The following is an 18,708-nucleotide window of genomic DNA, read 5'->3' on the forward strand; positions in this document are numbered from 1 at the left end:
CTAAAACTGAAAATTGGTACTGGATCTTGGCAAAGGCAAGCCATCACCTAGACACTTGTTCTAAAGAACATTTAATCCAGACTCTGTGATAGGTAACAGCAGTTAAGACATGAAGAGTGACCTAAAGTCAAGTATCTGAAATTCAGGGAGGACACTGTGAATAAGACAGCACTACAAAAAGGAGCTACCAGCCAGCTACCAGACACCAGGTCTCCAACTCCTCACAAGATCCTGGGAGCCAACATAACTAAATCCCTAAGCAAACACCCAGTGTGAAGTCAGCCTGTGAACACCACAAGCGCACTGTGTCAGCTACCATCAGTACTCAACTCGTGTGTACTATATACTATTCGCCTACTCCATCTCAGGTTGCTGGCTCCACAGGTAACTATATAGGTTTTGTTTTGTTGTTGTTTGTTTGTTTGTTTTTATTTAAAGAATGAACAGAGGGTAATAATACTGGACTAGAACACACCACCAGGAAGAGAGAAGAAAGTCACTAAGGGCACAGGAAAGAAGAGTCTTTAGAAAGAGACTTAGTGCCATCAGGGAAAATAAAAAGAGGAGGAGGAGATAGGGAAGGAAGACAGAGAGAGGGGAAGGAGAAGGAGAAAAAAGGCAGCGATCAAAGTCTTTTGTATGCACCACAATGGGCAACTGGTTTTGGCAATTAGGAAATGGGGGCTCTCAAGAAAGGCAACAGTGAGGTAGACGGGAAGCAAGACAGGCAAAGGTCAAATGAGTCAGAAGCACAAAGAAAAGGGAGACTTCTTCAAAGATCAGAGTAGAAATAAAGTATTGTAGTAGTTAGGAGATTTAACAACAACAACAACAAAAAGGCTTAACTAAAAAACAGTAACAAAACACAGCTAGGTAAGGTGACGGTACATGCCTGTAATGCTACAACTCCAAAGGCAGAGGCAGGAGGATGAGGAGTTTCAGAGCAGACTTGACTACATAAAGAGAACCTATCTCAAAAAAATGACAACACACACTTATCTCTGATGTAAGTTTTCATTTGTTGTTTTTGAGACAGGGTCTAAATTAGTCCAGATGGGTCTGTAGCTGACTACAGCCCAACATGAGGTCCTGACCCTCAAGGGTCCACCTCTGGAACTGTGGGGGACTATAGGCCTGTGTGCCTACACAGCCTCACTTTAGGCAACACTGAGAATCGAACCCAGAGTCCCTGAAAGAAACAAACCTATCCTGACTACCTCTCAACAGAATAGGAAAAAATAAAAAATAGATAAATAAAAAACAAAGACGATAAATGGAGGTAGAAAAGAAGGAAGAGAAAGTAAAAGAGGGAGAAATGGAGGACAGCAGCAAAATCCCAAGAGCAGCACCTCAAGAATGAAAGGCCAGCCTGGTGTGGTGGTACACACCTGTAATCCCAGTACTCAGAAGGCTCAGGCAGGAGGATTCTGAGTACACAGTAAGACCCTGACTCAATAAACAGGCACTAGTGAAAATGCTCTTTAAGTAATAAAACGGATCTTTATAAGTGTTTCCTACAGATGATAAAAGAACTCTGGAAATGTATTTGCCAAGGCTCCTTAGAGGAACAGAACCAATAAAAGTAATATACATTAAAAGGGATTTTATGAGACTGATTTACACAATACAGTCCAGGTAGTCCAACAGCGCTCAATCACACCAGAGCAGCCAAAAGCCAGGTAGATGCTCAACCCACCAGGCTTAGTGCCTCAGGAATACCAAGCTGAAGGCACTAAAGGCCTGGTGTATTCCTAGAGAGCTGCCAGTTTCCAGTCTACATTAGAAAGCCAAAGAGGCTGGGTTATGAATGTCAGCAACGCAACACAAACACAGCAGCAGCAGCAACACAGTGGATGAACTTGCCAGTACAAGTGATGGCAAGCAGGCAAAGGCAAAATTTCTTTCTTCCACCTTATTTTATTTGGGCTGCCACTGGATGATACTATCCACATTTAGGGTGGATTTCCTACCTCAACCTATCAAGAAAACTCCTGATAGGAGTGCCCAGCAGCTTGTCTTTTAATTGATTCCAGATCCAACAAGTTGACAACCAATGTTAATCACCACAGACAACTTCACTGAATCATGACTGTTCATTTGGTTGGAACCTCCAGGTCACCCCTTCATGATCCGGAAAGCCCTCTTCCTCTCTGTCTGTCTGCCCCCCCCCCCCAATCCCTACCCTCTCAGAGAATCTCCAACAAAGAAATGATACCAAAACCCCAGCTCCACCTTCTTGGAGACTATAGCAACTTCCTCCCCTGTTGCCACCAGCAGCCCAAGTCCCCACCTGGCATTCAGCTTTTGACCATACTTGGGCACAAACACAGCTTGTGGCAGACACATCATCACCCCTCACCTACAGCCTATATAATGTCCCTGCTCTAGTTTGGGCATGCGGCTTCTCTGGCCTCAATCTCTGGGACTGGAGAACCCACCCAGGAGTTGCTTTGCTCAAATAAACCTGTTGTTATACTTTTTTCAATTCAGCTTGATCTGGCTTTCTGTGTCAGCAGAGAAGCCTATTATGGGGGAACAGAAAACCTATTAATGACAAATGCTAGAGGACAGACAGGTGATAATAAGCAGTATCACCATGATGCTAGAAAGAGAATGCTCCAGTGAGTATTGAAGGCACTTTAAACAAGACCAGACAGTACTTAAAATCAACTTGACAAAACTTTGCAGCAGGGTGTAGGAAACTCAGGAGGTGTGCCTGCCTTGACTGAAGAACAAGCACACTTCTCTAACTTGGACTTCTATGACAACTCCCTCTCAGGATGCTTCAACAATTCCTTCCTTTCACTCACCCAACATTTGATGTTCTTGAGCTTTCTGACCTAGGTCTCTTGTCTCTCTGGTACCATTACTGCCCCCTCTCCCTAACTACACCTATGCTACATCCTCCCTGATACAGTTACCCAGAATCCCAGGTTCCCGATACTCTTAACTGTCTGAGTATGAAGCTTTTAGGAAACCCACAAGCACCTCAAATTAGATAAATTTGAAAAGAACACTTCTCCACTCTAATTCTAACTTACCACCTATACTTTTTACTCTAGTTAATGGTATCACTGTATATCTGAATATCCAAGTAAACGCTGGGGTTTCCATAAACTCCTTTCTCTCAAACATTTTCTTTCACTCTCCTATGAGTCTGATTTACATCCTTATAACCTTCATTCTCTCCTTCCATGCAAACTGCAATAACTTAACTCATTCAGGTCACTGCCTCACACAGGCAAGAGCAATATGCCCAGGTCTCCGGCCAGCTCATCACTGGGATGGTGCTTAACCCAACTTGCACTCCAGGGTTTTGCTGACACCAGTCTCCTCAGTCCCAACTAGACTAGTAGAGCCATAGTCATGTACACAGATATATACAGTATTTCATCTCTAACTTATACTGTGAAAAGAGAAACACTTAAAATCCTTTTACAGGGAGGAAAGCAAATCACTATGAACAATCACAACACCTATATGAGCTCAATAACTTTGAATACTTCTATCACACAGTTCTCCAATCCTCCTCTGCCCAAAGTGGACTCATCTGAACTTGACTGTGCTCCTATCATACCCAGCTTCTCTTGCTTACCTTATAGTCCCCAATGTTGAAACGACATGCACACTACAGGTAAGTCACACAGCAGGTAAATGTCTTCGGCCTAATCCCCAAAACTATCTCACTTCTCATCTGAAAGCCCCAGTTTATAAACACATCCCACATCCCCACGACCTAAACAAAGACACTTTTTGTAGTTAACCATTTTTATTCCGCCTTATCTTCCACACTAAAATCAAGCTAAGCAGAAAAGGATCCTGTGTCGTGTCACATTCTCACTTAGTACACCCACAGACCAGGTGTGAGCACTAAACAAGTAAACAGGAGCACTATCAGAACACACTGTCTCACATTCATTCTCTTTCCCCCTGTCCTATGAGCATAGGGAAGGTTTCAATAGAGCTACAAAGTTTTGCTCACACATTCATCACTCATACAGTCTGACTGCTGTGTAGGAGACACAGTAACTCCATACTCTGCCTGTAGTTAGTAAAAAAATATGGCATGTATCATCTGAGCTGTCAAAGACAGAGTAAACTACCTCAAAGAAAGATTGCAATAGAGTTTTAGAAGGCAAGGTAAAAAACCAATATACTATGGCCTGCCATCAACCTGATGACCAGTTCAATTCCAGGACTCCACATGGTTAAAGAAAAACTGCCTCCTGAAAGCCGTCCTCTAACTTCCATATACTTCCTCACATGTGCACGCACAGACACACACACACACACACACACACACACACACACACACTAAATAAATAAATACATACATACATACATACATACATACATAATTTTAAAAAAAATCAATACTCTCAGCCAGGTGTGGTGGCACATGCCTTTAATCCTGACACTCCGGAGGCAGAAGTAGGCAGATCTCTGTGAGTTTGAGGCCAGCATGATCTATAAAGCAAGTTCCAGAACAGCCAGGGCTGTTACAAAGAGAAACCCTGTCACAAACACACACACACACACACACACACACCAGCAATGACACACAGCGGGCCTCATGAAGTGTGGAGTGTCATTACCAGAAAAACCTGGGTCCGTTTTTGTAACTAAATTCTTGACAGAGATGCAGCTAAGAAATATGATTCATCATTACTAGATAAAATGGAAATGATTAACCAGTTATAACATGTACTCCCACCCCTAAGTGAAATAAAATCCTGCAAGAAAGTCTTAAAGGCAATAAAGAATTTCTTCAGACAGCATACCACTGGATAATTTGTTATCTCTGTTTCTATTAGTATTTTCCAAATATCTAAAGCATGCATTTTATGATAGAAAGAAAACAAACACCTTTAAATAAATAACTTACTACAACGAAGACCCATTAGCCACTTCAGGTCTAACAGTATTCAAAAATACTCTCTAACCATCAGCCATAAATCATCTAAGTATTCTCAGTGTTCTTCCTGATTTAATACTCTTCAATTTCTCCATCCCTGAGACTCCCCAAAACAATTTCATGAATGTAATTTTTTTTTAAATTTAAGCTGTAATCAGCAAATTTGGCATAAAAATCACATTAACTGTACCATGAACTCAACAAGGTCATCTTTGTCAAAGTTAACAGTTTTGAACACTCCAAGTCCTAAACATTACAAGGAGCAAAATCACTGTCCATGGTACTCACAGCAGGCTCCTCCTCTTAAGAGCTTAACTGATCTGAAGAGGTACTATTACAAATTCATGTACTCAGGAATTAAGGTCCCCTGTCTAAATTGTATTACCCTTTTAAATTCATGTTTAGTAATAAGCGTTTTTCACTGTTTAAAAATAGTATGCCATCAATACAGTTCAGTAGTGCTGTCTAATTATTAAATATAACAGATATCCAAATAGCCAAAGAAACTTATACAACTCAGGCTTTCTACTTAGGGGAGGAGAATAAAAGGTCGGTCTGGCCAGACTGTGGTGACCTACACCTTTGATCCCAGCACTCAGAAGGCAGAGGCAGGTGGATCTCTGTGAGTTCAAGGCCAGCCTGGTCTACAGAGAGAGCTCCAGGACAGCCAGGGCTACACAGAAAAAACCTGTCAGGAAAGGAAAAAAAAAAAGTTAAGAAAAAGAAAAGGTCAGATTTTTTTTCTGTTTATTTTGTCCTATTCTGGTGTGGGTGTGGGGGGTGTTTAGTTGCCTGTTTTTCTAATGAGAGGGAAAAAGAAAAGATGTAGATTTAGGAGGGTTGGGATGAGGAGGTAGTTGGGGAAGGAGAAATCATGATCAGAATATATTGTATTAAAAAAAAAAAAGGAGGCTATTTCAATTAGAAAAAAATGGTCAACCAGGTGCCCGAACTCAGTCGACATTAGACAAGGATCTGGCGTCCTCTTTACAGTGCACTGAAACTACTACATTGCGGCTCTCTGTCCCCATGCACTCTTGAAAATGGACCAGGACTACAAATTACACACACGTGACTGGGTGGGTCATATTCTCAAAGGGTTAGAATAATAAACTTTGATGGTCACTACTGTGGCCAGGTATGGCCAGTATTACTAAGCAACAAGAATGCTTGAAAAAAATGCTTGCATTGTATTACTAGTAACTAAAATTTAAAATGGAGTATATTAAAACACACAAAGTGAGGAAACACATCTAAATTTAATGTTGCAATCCACTCTCCCATAAGTTCTATATTTATTTAAAATATTATACATTTATGCTATAGCCCACTTGAAAATGTCATGCACAGAAATCAAACTTTAGAATACTTATCATCATCATCATCATCGCTACAGTGCTAGGGATTAAATCTAAGATTTTGTGCCTGCTAGGCAAGCATTTTATCACTAAGCTTTATGTCCAGCCCCAAGACAAAAAAATTTATAGCCATTTCTAAATATTTTATTTAGGGCATAGCTTATAAATTGTAGTCCCCTAAAACATTAGAATATTGTGTGGCTCTTTCAGGTCAGGTCATCTAAATAAGCTATTTTTGTAATAATCAGACAGTATTAGCCTCTCCCATGTGTTGGCATCTGTACAGGTGGCCAAAGATTACAACGAGCAGAAGTGACAGTGTCTTGGATTTTATACTCAGCATGTTTGTAGGTTATGTAACTTCAGAATACAACAGGCTTTGAATGTGTGATGGCTTCCTATAGTGGCCACATTGCTCTGTTTCCTCCACCAATCCCATCGTAGAAACTAGACACAAAGCAAAAGGAGCAAAGCAGCAAGCTGAGGCCTTCACACAGAGTGATGCTGTCACTAACACTAAGACAGAGGAGTGGGCAAGGATGTTTTAAACAGAAGACCAACAGTACAGGAAATAACCCCAAGTAACTACATAAAAATAAAGTTTCTGTACAGCAAAGGAAACAATTAGCAGAGTTAACAGAGACAGCCTACTGACCAGCTACATTTCAGACAAGAGGCTAATATCCAGAATTTATAAAGAATTGTTGAAATTAAATACCAAGGAAATAAAATCTCCAATCAACAAATGATGAATAGACAGTTTAAAAAAATACAAATGTCCAATAACTATTTTTAATGTTCATTATCCCTAGTCATCAGAGAAATGCAAATTAAAACTACTCTTGAGATACTACTTTACCCAGTCAGAACGGCATCATTAACAAATCTGACAATGGGGCTGGAGAGATGGCTCTGTGGTTATGAACACTGGCTCCTCTTTCAGAGGATACAGGTTCAATTCCCAGCACCCACATGGCAGCTCGCAACTATCCGACACCCTCACACAGACACACATGCAGGCCAAACGCCAATGCACATAAAATAAGTAACAATAAAACAAGTCTGACAATAAGTGTTGGAGAGCATGCAAAGGAAGGAACCGCTATACCCTACAGTAGAGGTTCAAACTAGTACAGTCACTGTGGAAATCAGTGTAGAAATCACTCAAAACACTAAAAGTGCAACTCCTGTCTGGCTCAGCTGTTTCACTCCTGGTCACATACCCAGAGTTCACACCTTACCACAGAGACATCTGCACCCCTGTTTTTTCTGCGGCCTTACTCACAACAGCAAGGCAATGGAACCAGCACGGCTGTCCATCAACAGTGAGCAGATAATGAGAATTCGGTATACATTAACAAACAGAACACTTCTCAGCTCTAGAGGAAAATTAAGTTTATAATTTTGTAGAAAATTGGATGGAATTAGACTATTAAATGAGGTCACATACCTTCAGAAAGAAATAAGCCACATATTCCCTCTCTTATGTGGACTCTAGACAAGAATATTTGTACATATGTAAACAAATACACCTGTGGATTCAGTATAGCATGAAAGAAAGAGAACAAGAAAGGCTAAATAAATATGGGGTGAGGAAGGACTGATGCAGGTAATGGACACAAGTTATGAAAACTTGTTTTTCTAGTTCTAATTCTGTTACAGATTTTTTTTTTTTTTTTGCTTTTGGTGGTGGCTAAGTACATAAAATATATTCAATACTGAAAATGTAAAATTTAATGTGAAGCTTTACAGCTTCTGTTTCAGAAGCCAATTCTAACTATAAGTTCATTACATTGTATAAACTTCGGATCTGGCTAATTTGGGTGTGTAATATATTTATTTGCATGTTTCTTTTATAATAAATTTCATTAAAACATAAAGAAAAAAAAACAATAGGTCTTCATACAAAACAGCACTAAATGAACAAGTTCTCTAAAGATTATCAGGAATGCAAAAGGGCAGCATTTACCTGCCTTCCTTTTTTTTTCAAATGTTGATTTTCTTTTCTTTTTCTTAATGTATTTTTAAGTTTTTTAATTTTTTGTATTATTTTATGTGTACGGATTTTATTTTATATTTTATGCTTGCATGTATTTCTGTGCACTACGTGTGTGCAGTGCATGTGTGCAGTGCATGTGTGCAGTGCATTACAGGGGCCAGAAGAGGGCATCAGCTCCATCAGAACTAGAGTTACAGACAGTTGTGAATTGCCATGTAGATGCTGGGAATCAAACCCAGATAGTCTGGAAGAACAGTCAAGGCTCTTAACCACTGAACCATCTCTCCTTTAAGAGAGAACATGAAACCAAGCAGCAGAGAACCAGGAGCTACAATTCTGACAAAGTACAGGGAAGATTCCTAACCAGTGAAGCAGGCAAACAGCAAATGGGCATTCTTTTCACTGGTCATCATTTGGCAAGTCAAACTCTTCTATTTTGAAAACCAGAGATCTTCTTAAGTGATATTCTCTGGAACACATCTTCCCAACCTGGAAACAACTTATAGCACATTCCTCACCAGAGTTGGACCCCCACTAAAGCAGTTCTCAGTCTGATTTTACCTTACCAAAATGCAAAACCATTCTATACACACAACACACAACACACACCAACACACACACACACACACACACACACACACACACACACACACACACACACACACAGTCTGTGAAAAAGGTCTGCCTGTCTAGGGTCAGTTAGCCAACTCCAACAAGTTCAAAAGGGCAGTAAGTGAAAAGACAGTTGCACCCAATCCATTCTGACACTACCAAAGAGCTAAGAGAAGCAGTGCCAGTCTATGCCTACTGTCCTGCTCAAATTAAAAGCACCAGCTTAAGTTACACAGTATTCTGAATGGTCACCCTCCTGCAATCATTTACAAGGTAAAGCATATTAAATATATTCAAAGTAAAAACTTAACAGTGTAATCAATTTCCGAGTCTCTAAATAATTTCATTCCTGACACATACCTGTAAACTTGAATTATGCAGTCTCATATTCTTCAACTTTTACGCTCAACTTACATTAGGAAACTACTCTGCAGCATTGTAAGTAAGCATTCTGTCTGTGTACTTAGTTTCACTTTATTAAGTATATTCACTCTCTAAATTATATGATATGGGTTATTAACATATGCAAAACTGTGAGTGAATTTTTGTTGTCGTTGTCCAAGCCAGGGATAGGGAAAGAATTCTAAGCCAAATAACCTGAGACCAGCAAACAATCACCCTTGCTATCTCCCAGACTGCTTTAATCCAGTTCTGAACTCCTAAGTGCTTGGGATCAATAACTGTTTTCAGAGCTCACATTTTTCTGGGTTTTATAATGTCTACATGTATGTAATAAGGTATCTTCGGGATACAGCATGAATTTAAACATTATATTTATTTGTTTAATTTATGTTACACCTTATAAACAGACTACCTGTAATTCTATACAATATTTTTACTACAATCTGTCCTAGGAGGTCAGATGTTGATTTTTCCACTTGTGGTAGCATGTTAGCATTCAGACTGTTTTGGATTCTGGAGCATTTTGGACTTTGGATTTCAAATTGAGCAGAGATGTTAAGAAAAATGTGCTCACGAATAAACAAAGTCCAGCCTTGATAGCATGTACACACCTGCCATCTACTCCCAGGGAGACACCAGCAAGCAGCCTACCAGGGAATTGTAGGCCTTATCAGAAGAATGTCAGTGCTAGCAAACACTTAACCTACTCAGAATTGATAAAGAATCAATGGAATGTTTGTAGCTTGTATGTAGGTATGCATGCAGTGTATATAGGAACATTTCTAGTACCTATCTTACAAGGAGGAATGCAAGCCAAGCACATTTACTGATCCTTGTCCTGGGCATCTTCTAGGTAAATGAGCTGAGTCTCCATATAACCTTTGCCAGGAAACTAATAGAAACCCCAAACTTCTCAACAAAAACCAGTGTTTTCCCTAATGTGGAAATAACTTTCAATTATTAAGGCACTCCAGTTTTTAGCATAGATTTCCATTTTATTTATAATAATGGAAAGTAAGTTTATATCTAAATAGTTATTATATCATTTTCTGACATTACCACAAAGTTCAAGTCTAGCAAAATTGTTTAAAAACAAGTTAACCTATGCTACCAGAATAATAATCAATGTCTAGCAATAATGCTCTACAGATTACAACTACTCAATTCATCCTTAATAACATAATAAACTTGTCTCTTAAGCTTTCAGCAAACTGGTACCATATCCTAATATGGTTCCCATTTTTTTCAATATGAAAGTCAACTTCTACTGATACTCTACTGTTGTCATTTAATCACAGTTAAAGGTCCATAAAAATACACAATTACAAAATTCATATCCCACTGGGCCAACAAACTACATCAATCTATTTTCAATGGCATAGAACAACGAATTAAAACTGGTCTAAATGCCATTCTAACTTATGTACCTAAGTAGTCACCAATAGTATCAGTGCTGTATCTAGGTTGACAAGCACCAGCTGAAGAGGGCAAGGAAGCCAAGTCCCTACTCCATGACTGCTGCAGAGCAGACTGCATACAAGTTCACCAGCAACAAAGCTTCCCAGAAAACAAGGAGCTACAAAAACCTTTCACAACAGTTCACTGGCATGCTGACATGATTGTAGGGCTCGTGCTGTGGCACTCTGTGGAATCAGACACCACCAGATGCCAGCTGCTGACTTTCAAACCCCCTCCCAGCATTTGGTATGGAAAACTGCTCAGGACTTCAAGACAGACCTGTACTTCCAGAGAACAGATATGGGTGATGTTTGCAAGAGGCAAGTGACACCTAACTGGTGGGTACATTTGAAGATACCAACCTGATTGTTATCTATGTCAAATGTGTAACAATTATGCCAAAAGACAGCCAGCAAGCATGCTGCAGAGTATAGAATTTAAGAACTGGCTACCATGGGAAACATTTTCTGTCAACATAATTTTTCTCTTCTTCCCATCACCAGCTGTTCTGATTTTCCCTCCAGAGTCAAACAGTACCTAAGTATATGACTGTGAGTGGAAAAATGGGGAGTATAAATCAATCAACATCTGACGTCCACATATGTGTGAATTTCAAACAGAAATGCAGGGTATAAAGCATTTACACAAGTCAGAATGCTCGGGAAAACAAGTTGTTCCAACAGTTTAACCATCTAACAATTACAAATTAACCTGCTAAAAAATTTCTGGACAATGCCATCATTTGAAATTGTTATAAGTAAATAAATTCCTATTCCCTCACCCCACCCCCTTTGTTTTCGAGACAAGGTTTCTCTGTGTAACAGCCCTAGCTGTCCTGCAACTTGCTCTGTAGACCAGGCTGGCCAGAGTGCTGGGATTAAAGGTGTGCACCCCCACTGCCCAGCTGTAAATAAATTTCTTATTGATGGGAGAAACTAAAAAAAAGAAAAAAGTATCCAAACAACATTAGACAAGAGCTATACGAACACAAAATTTAACCAGTTATTACAGCACATAAAAACTTTAAAGCACCGTAACCACCCCTGAAGGTCACTAAGTAAGGAGTGAAAGAAGCCAAGTGTGCACGCCGATAGTCTTAGCACCAAGGAGCCTGGGGCAGGAGAAACACTAGCTCTCAGCCGGCCAGAGCTACTTAGGGAGACTCTGTCTCAAACATTAAAAAAACAGGATGGCCAGGCATGGTGGCACAGGTCTTTAATCCCAGCACTTGAGAGGCAGAGGCAGGCAAAGCTCTGAGTTTGAGGCCAGCCTGGTCTACATAGTAAATTCTAGGACAGCTAGGGCTGTTACACAGAGTACCTAAGTAGTCAGCAATTTTCAAGTCACCTGTCTTGAAAATCTGAATGAAAGAAAAAAAGAAAGAGAGATTGAGAGGGAGGGAGGGAGGGAGGAAGGGAGGGAGGGAGGGAGGGAGGGAAAGAACAGGATGCCTATGAATATTAAATCCCATCAATAACCACCTGTTTCATTTTACAGTCACAAGAAAAAGATTTTCATCAGTATCAATACTTAAATTACCACTGTTACCTTTAAAATTTTCAAATATAATTAGGTTGCATGACAAAGCATCATTACAACCTAAGTATCAGTTAAAATACAAATGTAGCTATAATAAGCTATGCAATTACCACCTCTTCACCTGAGCACTTCCCAGTCCACCTCTGACGGCAATCTCCAAGTTATTTTTTGCACATATCCTTTAGGTAATATCATCACATGACTTCTAAGATTAACCATGGAATCAGAATGAACCATGTTCACTGATAATAAAGCATATGTGGGTGTCTACAAAAAAAAAAAAAAAACGAACTAAATAAATGGCCAAAAGGTGTCTCATGAAGCTAAAGGTCACTAGCTTAGCAAAGTTTATCAGTATAAGCTTCATGCAAAAGTAAGAATAAAACAAATCTTTATTTATTATGTAAACAATTTTCAATAAACTTTTACAAGGCATCTTCCCCATATGTTGTCAGGAATAAAGGCATACACAAAGTAAACTGTATTCAATATTTCTTTTCACAAAGTTTACTAAGTACCAATTTTGACAGACAGCAACTTCAAAAAGAATAAATCTTTGAATTCTTGCCTTTGTGTAATGAGAGAGAGAAAAACCAGTAAGTTTGATGACAAGTCTTGGTGAGACTTGTGGCCCACCAAAGAAGTCCTCTTCTGAAATGGTACTGGGAAGTTAAAAAGACTCTCAGTGGTACTCTGCTATCATGAATCATTAGAAATCCCTAAAGCAATAAAGCCCTAACTTTAAAAGAAAAGAGAGTCCCAAAATGCTTCGAGAAGCATGTTTATTAGTTTCTAACAACTAGTCAAGGCATTAATTCAGCTTAACACCAATCTCCCAGTCATAAAATGTTCACATTTAGTGTAGATTGTGAATTTTTTGTTTTCATAAAGTACCCAAGAACCTAAGACCCAACTAAGGAATGACTGAAATATATTCAGCAGCAACTTGCTGATTCCTTGGAAATACCCCCTTTACACAGAAATGTGAACATGAAGGAAAAAGCAACCTTCACCAGGATGATGTCAAAACATTCCTAATTTTCTTTAAAAGTAAATATAGTTCAAGTTTATCACCTTGCTAAATATAGAAAGCAAAGAATAATCAGTGGTGATCACAGCTGTCAGAAACCACCAAGTCACAGATGACTACTGGAGTTTAAAATGTGGTAACAAATACTGAACACTGTACCAAAAATAAGCAAACAAAAGAAAAAAGACTCATTATACTCTTATAAATACATATAAAAGACTGACCAATTAAAGAAATACATGGCTTATATCTTCCACAAATCAACTTCTCCAGGGAATCTTTTCGATGTATACTGAACATCTAATAAAAGTTGGTATGATATTTATCCTCTTGTGAAAACTGCTTGATTTGTAACAGCCAAATGCTTATTCTTACATAAAAAGCAAGCATTAGACGGAAAAATTATTTTCAGATACAAGCTTAGACAAACCAGGCTGGAACCACTGGCCTTAGAGGACTGAATTTATTTTCATGATGTAATATGTTAAACATAAAGCTTAGCTTCAAATTAAAGCACAGAATAATTTTAATAGGATCCAAAGATTCTCAAAAAAAAATCAAACAGAAAATGTGAGCTGGCCATTACATAACAATAAAGCAAAGAAAAATAGACATTTTTGGAAAAATAACTTCATCATGAAAAGCTTTTAATTACAAGTCATTTCTAAAAATAGAAATGTTCAGATGTAAATGATCATAATGTAATATGAAAAAGATAATCTCGTTTTTTTTAAAGTCCTTTAATTTTTTTTTAACTGTCTATATAACTGTTCCTCTGCAGAATAACTGGAGGGAGGGGAGAGACCTCCCAAAAAGCATGCCAACTTTAGTAACTGTGCAGATCTTCAAAACCAATACATAAAAGTTTCAACTTAATGCTTATAAAATAGAATCAAATTAAATCAAATATATTTTATTTGAAATTCTTTAAAGTTAATGCCTCAATTTAAGACTAAATTGATCTCAATGCTACTTCTCGACTGAAAAGACTCCTTTTCTTAACCAAACTTAAGAACTCTCAAAAAAAAAAGAAAATTCACTTGACTAGCAATATTTTACCTCCAAATTTCATCCTGCCAGTAAAAAAAAAAAATCAAGCTAATTATTCTAAAAGACAAGATAATGCTGCAACTAAATTACTAGATGGCTCCTTTCTAAAGGAGTTCTGTGAATGAACACTAACTACACAGTAAATTTGCTTACTAAAACGTAGCTCGTAAAATCATTATAGAAGATGAATTATGAATCAGGAGTAACAACATCAGTGTTCAGACTGGCAACCTGAACATAATAATTTACCTTAGCTTGTCAACTAGGACTCAAGAGGAAGAGCTCTAACTAGGTCAAGTGTGCTCACAAGAAGGTGACACCGACCGAAGGAAGGGAAAGCCTTCCTCCACAGGCAAAATTAAGTCAAAAGGGGAAAGCCAAGAATGAAAGATTAAATCTGAAGAGACTGTTCCCATCTACCAAACACGTTTCCGCGGCTAAGCGCTGCCGGATTTTATAGCAAGCACCTTTTTATAACAAATCAAAACTAGAGCTATTTCCTGATCCGACACAAACCCGGGGTAAAGTGTGGAGCTGTGTAGTGGAAGTCCGCCCCGCTGTCACAAGAGGCTTCCCGCCACCGCCAGCCATCCGCCCGGTCCGCACAACCTCCCGCGTCCTAAGCGGCTAGCTACCTGCCTCCACCCCATCCACCCACCCCCCAAAACCGTCCAGAACTCTCCCCGCAGCTCAGATAGGAACAGCCGCTTGCACCGGGCTGGAGCGGGGCTTCTCCGCCCGCCCCGCCACCGTGCCCCGCCACCGTGCCCCGCCGAGCCCGGATGCACTCGCGCAGTGGGCGCCCGGGGGCTCAGACCGCCGCGAGCACCGGCCGGTCACGTGCCTCGGAGGGGGCCCGAGATCCGCGTCCCGGCACTAAGGAAGACGCCATCCAAGAAGCTGGCCGCGACGGGGACACGTCCGCCCTAGGGCCCCGGTGGACCCTGCAGGGGGGGGAAGCCCACGGCCTGGAGCGGGCCGCGTTGCGGGGGGCGGGAGGGGGACCGGGGGGGACACCGGTGCGCTGCCAGGTGGGGGCCGGGAGGCACAGGTGGGTTGTGTGGGCACAGGTGGGCGGCCAGGTGGCGTCCCCTGGGGGCGCGATTGGGGTCTGGGGGGGACACAAGGGCGCGACGAGAAAGGGTCCCGGTGGCACAGGTGGGGGTCGGGGGGACACACGTGGGTAGCCGGGGGGAGGGAGGGTCCCGGGGACACAAGGGCATATCCAGGTGCGTCCCAGGGCGCAGGTGGCCAGCCCGCCAGCTCCGCAGGCCACCGAGCCGCCTCGGACCCCGCCCGCCCGGCTACCCACGGGGCGCGGCAAGAGGCGACAAGGACGACCGCCCCTAGGGACCCCGCTGGCCAGCACGGTGGGCGGAGGCCGAGGGGACAGGGCCGCGGGCGAGGGCGGGTCCGCGGTCTGGCGGGCGGGCGTGCGTGCGAGCGGGCGGGCCGGCGGGGGAGGGGCGGCCGCGGGACCCCGCCGCTGCGCTCCGTCTCCTGCGGCGGCCTCCGCGTCGCCGGCCTGCGCGCGCCCCCTCCTCTCCCGTCCCCTCCCGTCCCCTCCAGCCCCGGCCGCAGCGGCGGCGGCGCTTACCTCGGTCGGCTGGCTGATCTCGAACAGGTCCAGCCGGTTGGCGTTCCAGTGGTGAATGATGTCGGCCAGCTTCCGCCGCTCTTCGTCGCGGCCGCCCGCCGACATGGTCGCGGCGGCCGCAACCTCCCCACGGTCGGCCGGGCCCGAACCCCGCAGGCTGCCCCGCCACCAACGCCGCCGCCGCCTCCGCCGCCGCCGCCGCCGCGCGTCCTCCGCCGGGGCTCGGCCCGCGTCCGGCCCGCGCCGCCTCAGCCCGCCTCAGCCGCGGCCGGTGCGCCGAGCGCCGCCCCCCCCGCACTCCCGCCCGCCGCCGTGCGCGCCGGCCGCCGTGCGCGCCCCCGCGCGGGCGCACACGCGCGCGCGCCGCGCACCTCCGCGCCGCGCCGCTCCGCTAGGTGCTGCCTGCCTGCCTGCCTGCCTGGCCGCGCGCGCTCCGGGGGCGCGCCGGGTGCCCGCCGGCGGCCGTGAGTCCTGCCGGCGGCGCTCGGGTCCTCCAGCCCGCGCAAGCTTCTAACCCGAACGGCTTGGGTCCGCACGGCCCGGCGGACGGGTCCGCCCTGGGCAGGCTGAGGTGTGGCGGGCAGCCGGGCGGCGCGGCGTCCTGACGGGCGGGGCGGGCCCGGAGCTGCCTGCCGAGCCGGGTGGACAGGTGGGCGTGGGCAGCGCGGCCGGCGGAACTGGCTGGCCATCCCGCCGCGGCCCTGACCCCTGGGGTGCACTGGCTGCTTGGGGTCAAATCCAAGCTGACCTTTCTCCGGAGGAAAGATAAATTATTATGGTTGTGGGTGAGCGTCAGTGCAAATGTTTTCAGAGTCCTCCTCCTCCTCCGGCTCCGGGTGCTGTTTGAATCCCCCGCATTCCTCAGCCCTGGGCAGGGAGCGGCAGCGGCCTTTGTGTCTCCCGGGAGCGCATGCCACCTCGGGAGGAGACAGCGGACCAGAGTTAAAGAGCAGGGAGAGACATTAGCGTGAGTTTTTTTGTTTTTTGTTATTTTTTTTAATCTTTTAAAGCGTCCCAGTAAACCTAGAAACCTAAAAATTAACTGCAACAGCAAATGTTGTGGGTTTTACAGACGTCTGTTTCTTTGTCTTTTTTCATTCCCTCCTCATTGCCAAAAATATTTGTTCGCTGGAGAACATATCCCGAAAGAGCTGTTTCCCTCGCCCTCCCCCCCCCCCCCGACCCCATTCATCCAGGTAAAATTGGTGTCTAGCATTCTCTATGACATGCTCTAAAGAAAAGCCTTTCACCGAGGCTGAGAGTGATACGCCCCATTTGACACGGCCTCTTTATTTTTGCCATCACCCTTTCCAGTGTGAAGATATGTTTTCTCTCTACCAGTTGGATTTCGTCTTTCGTAGGAGAGAAGAGCATCTGTCCTCCAGGCTTTGTCTGCTCTGCGGCTGCACTAGCACAGCAAAGCCACATAAGGAGGCTTTTCAGCAGAGGAGCTTGGTGTTGAACTCATGCCATGGGGAATGAATTCTTCAATAGACCCTTCGTCCTCTTCTGGAAGTTAAAGAGAGGCGATTTGCAGAAAAGCATATGTGTGTGCATGCATCTCCCTGTCCTGGTATTCTGTTCCTTTGTGCCTTTCAGTTCCCATGCTTCTGTGTGGACTCGTTTTCATTGTGATGAGATAGATCCCCAGTGGCAGTGCAGCTCAGGACCCTCGCTAGCCTGCACACAACGTAGTTCCCACTGATCCCAGCAGTGGGAACTGATTTTGACAGTGGAGAGCTTTATTCCTGCTGAACAATGACTGGCTCTTCCAGAATTAGTTTGGGAAGCTACCAGTGAGGTAGCTGTATTGCTAAAGGGAAATTCAGTGTTGCTAGAAATCAGGTATGGACTCTGTAGAGTTGCTCTTTATGGGGGGAAATGTGTGTGTAGAGAAGCCACCTACAAGGCAGGGTTTACAGACGGCTCTAAGTCACTCAGTTACCTTTGGTTTCCAGTTTACTTTACAGCTCCATCTGTATCATCTTGAGCAGTGAATCAGTTCCCAAACTAAGTCATAGTAAGTCATTAGTTTATTGATAAGGGCTTAAAAGTAATTTGAAATATACGCAATACCTGCGATCCTCACAGTCACAAATGCTCTAAGAATTAGGTTGAACCATTCCTCCACCAACTGTCATTGTTTGAGACACAAAGGTAAGTGCGGAGTGGTCGCCCAGGCCTGTGTTCCAAGAATGCAGAGGTAGGAGCAGGAAGATCTGGAATTCAAGGTCAATCTTGGTAGTAAAATACAAGTTCAAGAAAAAGAGAAAGCCACCAAAATAATGTTCTGAGTCATGTGTTGTGATACCCCATAGAAGAATAGAAAGATGCTGGGCGGTGGTGGTGCACGCCTTTAATCCCAGCACTCGGGAGGCAGAGATAGGTGGATCTCTGTGAGTTCGAGGCCAGCCTGGTCTACAGAGCTAGTCCAGGACAGACTCCAAAGCTACAGAGAAACCCTGTCTCGAAAAACCACAAAAAAAAAAAAAAGAAAAGAATAGAAAGACATAGGCAGTCAGGAGACTAGTAATCCATAACCTGAATATGAGGGGACAGGGCTCAGGCTGAAAGAGGGCAAGCTCTAGGCCGTAGGCAACTTAGGAAAACCTAAGGCTGTGGTTCGGTGGGACAGAGGTCCCTCACATACATGAGGCCCTGAGCTCTGTCACCAGTATCATAAAAAGAATTATGTGTAAAGATATCCAAATGATGTGTAGAAATAAAATCCTGATCCTTTTTGGTTCA

General features: G+C 43.3%; 1 protein-coding gene and 1 long non-coding RNA gene across 24 annotated transcripts in view; one reads left to right on the forward strand and one right to left on the reverse strand.

Annotated features, from left to right (window-relative positions):
• Afdn (afadin, adherens junction formation factor) overlaps positions 1-16,144 on the reverse strand; it is a 132,837-nt gene extending 116,693 nt beyond the window's left edge. For 14 of the 23 annotated variants that reach the window (XM_052750775.1, XM_052750773.1, XM_052750774.1 and 11 more), the window contains exon 1: positions 15,961-16,144. In XM_052750775.1, the coding sequence (XP_052606735.1) occupies positions 15,961-16,065 (105 nt within the window). In that variant the 5' untranslated portion in view covers positions 16,066-16,144. The remainder of the gene's footprint in view (positions 1-15,960) is intronic. The other 9 variants (XM_052750771.1, XM_052750770.1, XM_052750772.1 and 6 more) reach the window with 1 other exon arrangement.
• A 232-nt stretch (positions 16,145-16,376) lies between these two features.
• On the forward strand, positions 16,377-18,484 carry LOC128118261 (uncharacterized). Its single transcript, XR_008221085.1, has 2 exons — positions 16,377-16,927; positions 17,275-18,484. It is a non-coding gene; the product is annotated as an uncharacterized LOC128118261 (long non-coding RNA).
• Positions 18,485-18,708: the final 224 nt, after the last annotated feature.

Source organism: Peromyscus californicus, unplaced genomic scaffold, assembly GCF_007827085.1.
Source record: "Peromyscus californicus insignis strain IS unplaced genomic scaffold, ASM782708v3 Scaffold_22__1_contigs__length_63687245, whole genome shotgun sequence".
NCBI classification, from domain to species: Eukaryota; Metazoa; Chordata; class Mammalia; order Rodentia; family Cricetidae; genus Peromyscus; species Peromyscus californicus.